Source organism: Rhea americana, unplaced genomic scaffold, assembly GCF_003343005.1.
Source record: "Rhea americana isolate MKP2758 unplaced genomic scaffold, rheAme1 scaffold_127, whole genome shotgun sequence".
NCBI classification, from domain to species: domain Eukaryota; kingdom Metazoa; phylum Chordata; class Aves; order Rheiformes; family Rheidae; genus Rhea; species Rhea americana.
In genome coordinates, this window is record NW_028185339.1 from 885,290 (window position 1) to 891,788 (window position 6,499).

The 6,499-nt window shown below is 55.7% G+C and overlaps 1 protein-coding gene across 1 annotated transcript; it reads right to left on the reverse strand.

The window, feature by feature from the left end:
* Positions 1-3,041: 3,041 nt before the first annotated feature.
* Positions 3,042-6,498, reverse strand: HLX (H2.0 like homeobox; the record flags this gene model as incomplete). The annotated part of the gene is made up of 4 exons (XM_085326086.1): positions 3,042-3,920; positions 4,828-5,012; positions 5,550-5,729; positions 6,408-6,498. Coding segments are annotated over 4 exons (798 nt in total), but the record flags the coding sequence as incomplete, so codon positions are not given.
* Between the last annotated feature and the right edge of the window lies 1 nt (position 6,499).

Here is a 6,499-nt window from a genome sequence, read left to right on the forward strand (position 1 = left end):
TCGGTCCTACTCTGGATCAGTGTTGCATTGTATTGCAGACACGTCGCATTCGCCAGTGAATCGCGATCGATCTAGCTATAATCACGACGCTGTCTCGACTTGTTCTGCAATATTTTAGTAGTAAACTCCAGCCCTTCGAGATTGGGCAAACTCCYTTCCCAGTCGACCGGGACACAAATCTCTCTGTTCGTGCGTCTCTCCGARAACTCGTTTTGGTGGGTTTGTTCTACTGTAGGAAGACGTGCATAAGGGAAGCAATAAGGGGGAGAGTCTTCTTTCTTTTCTCTCTTTCTTTTTTTTTCGGAAGAGGAAAGAAAAAAAAATATTCTCTCAACTCTACCACTTGACCAGAGCAGCAGCCCGAGGTGCGGGGAGCGGAGCGCTTCCTCACGGCGGCCGCGCATGGAGCCCCCAAAGCCTGGAGGTGCGGGGCGGGGGGAGGCAGGAGCGGGGAGCCCTGCTCACTTCCCGCTTCAAGTCCCCAGGTCCCTTTGGCCCCATCCAGAAGAATTTTTAGAGCAATTCTTCCTTCTACGCCCGAGCATCTTTCTCCTTAGCCTGAWTCTCACCAATGTTATTTTTCCCCCCTTTGCAGCGTTATCTTTGAAAGTTGCCGTAAAGAAGTGGCCCCTGCTCGCTCCTTCCTCTGGGGTCCACGCTAGCATTTTCCCCTCGTTAATTGAAAATGCAACGCTGCACTTGGAAGAGGTGCGGACTTTTCTAGATTAAGGCAAGAGAGCCTTTCTCCCTGTGCACTTTTCCTTTCCCTGTCTGACAAGAGCCGTGTCAAATCCCGCATTCCTCGAGCCCGTCTCGGTGGTTTTCCCCGTGCCTGCTCCGCATGGATTAGGCTTTAGGGAACACAAATAAGAGAGGAAAACAAAATCCTGCTTCTCCGTGAGCCACATTGCGCCTACCAGAACAGAAATAGTCTAACGTTTCGCTGGACATCTGTCCCATGGCTTCCCTTATTTTTAGCGGAAGTTATAAACCGACCCTTCATAATAAACCTCGCGCTAAAGTATAGAGCAGCGGCCCTAGAAATAGCCCGCTTCTCTGGTGCTTGCAGCAATTTACAGGGTCGGCTCCGCGCTTCGCGGGTGCCCCTYCAGAGGCCATGACACCCCTCTTTCCTCCCTGAGAGCGTCTTAAGAGGAGCCCAAATGTGCATCCTGTAGCTCCTTCCCACTCTCTCTCCTGTGTCGTTGTGTCCGCAGCGACGGGACAGGGAAGGTGCCTCGCGGGTGCTACCGTGCACGGGTGCTGCGCGCACCCATGCGGAGAGCGGGGAGTCGTGCGCTGCACCCTCGGGARTTCCCCTGCCTGCCCGTGCCTCAGGCAGAGAGCCTTTGCCCACTCTGTTAGATCTTATTTTCCACTTCACCTGATCCCCCCTCCCCCCCTTTCGCCTGCCCCGGCCAGCAAGCTGGGCTCCTGGCTTGCGGTCTAGCCCCCCCACCCCACCCCCCCGATCTCCCACTTGTTCGTGTCGGAGAAGGCCGGGAGAAACAGCTGAAAATGCTTTCAGCCTCTTTCTCTTTGTTCGGGTGTTTTGTTTTGCAGAGCTCCAGGGCGAGACTCTCGTTRTTGACTGAGGGATGGCCCCGAGGAGGGTGCCCTCCCTGGATAAAGCGCCCTCGGCCCAGCGGCTTTCCCGCGGCACCCCCAGGGAGGGCGAGACGCCCCGGGCAGGGTGCTCGCCCTCCTCCACATCGCCGTATGACACACAAGCACGTTTCTGTCCTTCGCCTTTTTTACTCCATCTCCCCTCTCTTACTAAAGGTTTCACATGCTCAGCGCCCGGCAGCTCAGCATATGGGGTCTGATTCTCTTCACCTGCCCTCGCCTTAGCCCTCCTGGGCAGGATCAGGCCTCCCTCGGCCCCGCGGTTACAGCCGGTGTGTTTGAAAACGAAGTAACGGCTTTGATTAGGATCTCGCAGAAAACTCCGATGCAAAAACCCATTTCTCAGTGGGAAATGACAGTTCGGTTCCTCAGCGGTACGACTTTCGCTTTTATTGATGCGGGGAGGAGGAGCAAGGAGGATCGCTGAGAAACAGCCCTCGTCTTTCCCCGTACCTCAGCATCAGTGGAACAGTTAGTATTACAGCGCTTTCCCAAGGAAAGAAGCCGGAGATAAACCTGAGTAGAGCCAGCGGATCCGAACCTGGACCCGCAGGGAGGCAGGAAGGAGTGATCCAGCTGTGGCTTCAAGCGGTTTCTGCTCGCCCTCCCAGCGAGGGCACCAGCCCAGCCAGACCCGTCCGCGCAGCTCCCCATCTAGAGAGAAGGAGAGAGAGCGCGGCGTGAAACCCTTCCCGGCGCGGCCCCGCACGGCCCGCGCCGGCCCGGGGAGCTCCGCGCGCCCTCCCCGCGCCGCGCRCCGCCATTGTGACGTCACAGAGCGCACCCCGGGCCGCACAGAGGCTTTGTGATGTCACAGAGCCCCCCCCCCCTCCACGCGCGCGCGCGGGCGCGCCGAGCAGGCCTCCCGCACGGCGCGGCGGCTTGCGGCGAGCGACGTAACAAATCCGAGTAGAACAAACCAAAACAGCTTCCCCCCTCCCTGCTCCCGGCCCGGCCGGGGGGGCTCTCCTCTGCCGCAGGCCGCCCCTGCGAGCACCCCTAAGACACCCCGGTGGCCGCCTGGTTCCAAACGCCAGGCAGCTAAAGAGTCCGCTTTGGTCTTGCATTAAGAACAAAAATAAAAAGCCACCCCCCAGAATATAAATATATATATATATATACATATATATGCATACATACATGTATACGCACATTGGGATCTACAAATGCAACTGGCAACTTTCTCCCCGAGGCACAATTTCGCATAGTCAAATCCAGATCTTGTCATCGGCTCCATCAAAAAAAAAAAGAAAAAAGAAAAAAAGAAAAAAAAAAAGAAAAAGGAAAAGAAAAAAGGAGAAGGCTGTATCCAGAGTCTTTCAAGGCGAGGAGCAGACAGTGACTGCTTTTGAGCGGGGCATAGGAAGCTGGATCAGCTTCATCAGCCCTCTCCCCTGGTCAACAGACTGACGTGGTTACAAACCATAGCAAACATTTTATTTACAGGATATATATATATATATATATTTATATATTTTGTCAGTGCAGTATTTCTTGGCCAGATTATTCAAAGCAACACGTTGCAACCAATGAGGATGTTGGCAAAATACTTCACATTGTAAAATGTCTGAGGGGGAGGGAGAGGGATTTCAGAGCACATTCTCGGAGTCTCTCGCTCGGACTTCCCTGGAGAGCGCAAGGGGTGCGAGAGGGAGAATAAAATTAAAAAAAAAAAGAGACAGAGAGAGAGAGAAATCCCGCTCTCCCACCGAGCAGCACGGAGGGAGAGGCGGCCGGGCGGCGCTGCCGCGCGCCTCATGCACAACTGTCCAGGGCTGGAGCTCCCCGCACCGCCCAAGTCCCCAAGCCCTCGCCGCCGGGCAGGGCGCTGGCCGTGGGAGAGGAGGGGGCTCTTGATGTGCCCACTCGACCTCTGAGACCCGGCAGCAGCTCGGAGGAAAGAATATAAATTAGCGCGGAGGTCCCGGGCGGAGATGCCGCGGCCGCCCTGTCTATAGGCCGCTCCGCGGGGCGGGCGGCGGCTCAGGGCTGGCGGCGGGCGGCGGTGGGGAGGGGAGGCCGGGGCTGCCAGAGGACTTGATGACACCGCTTTGGGGCTGGCTCTGCTCGGCGCCCTCAGTCCTTTCCGTGTCGCTGGGGGCCATGTCGAGGGAGTCTGCGTCGCTACTGTCGCTGTCGCCCTCCGAGCGGCTGGGGCTGCGCTCGGGCTCTCCCGGGGCGGCGGGCGGCGCGCCGGCCCTCTCGGCCGCCGGCTCCTTGTCCTTGTCCTTCTGGGCCTGCGCCTCCTTGGAGTGTCGCCACTTCATGCGCCGGTTCTGGAACCAGACCTTCACCTGCGGCACCGCGCAGCGTCAGCGCCGGGCCGCGCAGAACCGCTCCCCGGCACCACCGCCCGCGCCCCGGCACCACCGCGCCGGCACCGCCGCCCCGCTCACCCTGCGGCCGGGGCTGCGCTGGGGACGGCTAAGCGGAGCCCTGGCCTCTGCAGGAAACGCCTGCAAGCAGGCAATGCAGGATAAAAGGAGATACCATCGGCATTTTCCTCTGCCCCCAACCTCACACGAGTAACTTTTCTTTTTTTCTCCTTCGCGTGTTTAAATACAATGGGGTTGGGGGGTCCTTTTTTTCTTTTTTTTCTCCTTTCTACTTCTTCTTCCAGGAAACCGAATCTTACTCAAGAAACCACAGCGTTATACAATTCTGTGCGCTGTGGGCCGTCAATGGTGGAATCATTACAGAGTGGCGCTTAATGATTCCGTTTGAAGAGAAGTTTTCACTTCCCCAGAACTAGGGATTTCACAATGTAGGGAGAGATTTTTTTTTAAGGGACATTAAAAAAATAGTGTGTTTGTTTCTACTTCCTTTGACCTAAACTGCCTCCTACTGTGAGTTGCACTTCAATAACGTGCGTACTGATTATCTCCTCYGGCCCTGTTTGCCTCTTTGCTTGTCGTTGTCAGTGTTTGCCAAAACAAACGCGAAGAGTCCATAGGCGAAATCTTCGCGYTAGGAACGGGGAGTTAATCCTGCTATAATACGCTAACGTGTGACCGTACAGGACCTCTCAAAAAGCTGTTTAATGTAGGAGCCCGGGTAACCCCACCAGGCCGAGATCCTACTTCTAAATGAATGCCACAAAAATTAAGGAAGGGAAAATAATTTTCAACCCCTCCCTAACATTCGCCTAAACAAAACTGGAAGTAAAAGAAGGGTAGATAAAGAAAAACAAGCAGCTCTTACTTGTGCATCTGTCAGCCCCAGCATTGCYGCAAGTTGCTTTCTGTCCGGTTTGGTAACATATTTCTGGATTTCGAACCGCTTTTCTAAACCTTTCCTCTGAAGGTTGGAAAAAACAGCCCTGGACCAGGAGCGCTTCCTCTTGTATGTCTGAGGCAGTGTGTCCTTAGTTAAAACTGCATACGGACCTGACGTTTGAGAAAGAGAGACAGGGAGAGAAGGAGACAGGGAAAGTGCGTTATTAATATCGATGCCCGAAAAGAAGTATTACATCCGCTCAAAATATCAGCTCGACTGCGGTGTGCAGGGAAGGCCCAAGCAAGTGTCACTCTGCCTGCCGACGAGGTATGATTTCTGTAAGTGTGTGTTTCCTCAGACAAGGATGGCATGTTTTCTAACTCGGATATTTTCCTTTTCCCCCTCCCCGCCCTTTCTCTCTCGCCCCAGGTATTATTTTTGCTAGATTGGGCGATCTGATTCAGGGCGCTAGTCGGATCTCCCTCCCCCTCCCAGTGCTTTCGCTCGGGACGAGATATCCAAAATCTGAGCCTCGCTAGAAAAAAAAAAGATGCCCTGGCTTTTCAAAAGCCTCCGGCCAGTCGCTTTGGGAGGAGGGAGCCGGCGGCCCTGGGGGCGCGCTGCGGGACGGGGGCGGCAGCCGGCGGCGCGGCCCGGTCTGCCCTGAGCGCGGGGAGGGGAGGGGGGTCGCAGGGGAAGGTATGTACCTGGAAAAGTGTCTTGAAACTGGTGCTGAACTGAGCTCCTTGGGTTTGTGTTTAAGGGACCCAGAATAGTAGAGGCCTCGTTAATGGGGTCTAGAGACGCGAAGAACTGGCTGGCGGAAGGCTGCAAGTTGGGGAGATGAACCCCAGTTTGGCGGCTGGTAGTTAATAAGGAGGTCAGATCTGTGAGCACAGGAACAAGGAGAGCTCTGTTACACCGCGAAATCTCCGCACCGGGACGCTTCTAGCGGATGGGTCTGGGCTCCCTTGCGGCCTTGGGTGGGGGGGGGGGGGGGGGGGGGGGGGGGGGGGGGGGGGGGGGGGGGGGGGGGGAGAGACACGGGACGGGACGGGGGCTGCCGTGTCCCGGCCCAGGCGGGTGCGGGAGCCTCCGCCGAAGGGACACGGCAGGGACGGGCAAGCCCCGGCGCTCGCCCTCGTGGCTCTCCCCGGGAGAGGCGGCAATGCCCCGGGACTCAAAGATCTTCCGATATATTTACTCCCTTTGTCAGGATGTTTACACGCTGCTGGAGAAGATTGATTGCAGCAAAAGCCTTTTAAACGGACTCTACCATCTGAGGGAAAACCTTCGCCCGGGCTGGGAATCTGAGATCGTTTGATTTGCTATTTTTACGCTATCTCTATTTTTTCAAAGCGGTCCAACCCTAATCACAGACCGCTACAKCGCGCGGGACCGGCGGCTATTTTAGTGAACGCTACTAAAAAAGCACATTAATAACGCTTACGTCTTTCCTGGCTACTTCAAAAAAAAATTTTTAAGAGGGTATCTACATATTAAAAAAAAAAGAAAAAAAAGCACGAGAACGCTAGCATGGAAAGCGGACAAGCCAATTTCTCTACCTCTCAGCGTGTTGCCTTCCTTGACTTTGGGGTCAAACTCCGCCGACAAAATGCGGTCGATGCCGAATTTCAGGTCCTTGCTGGAGGGCGCC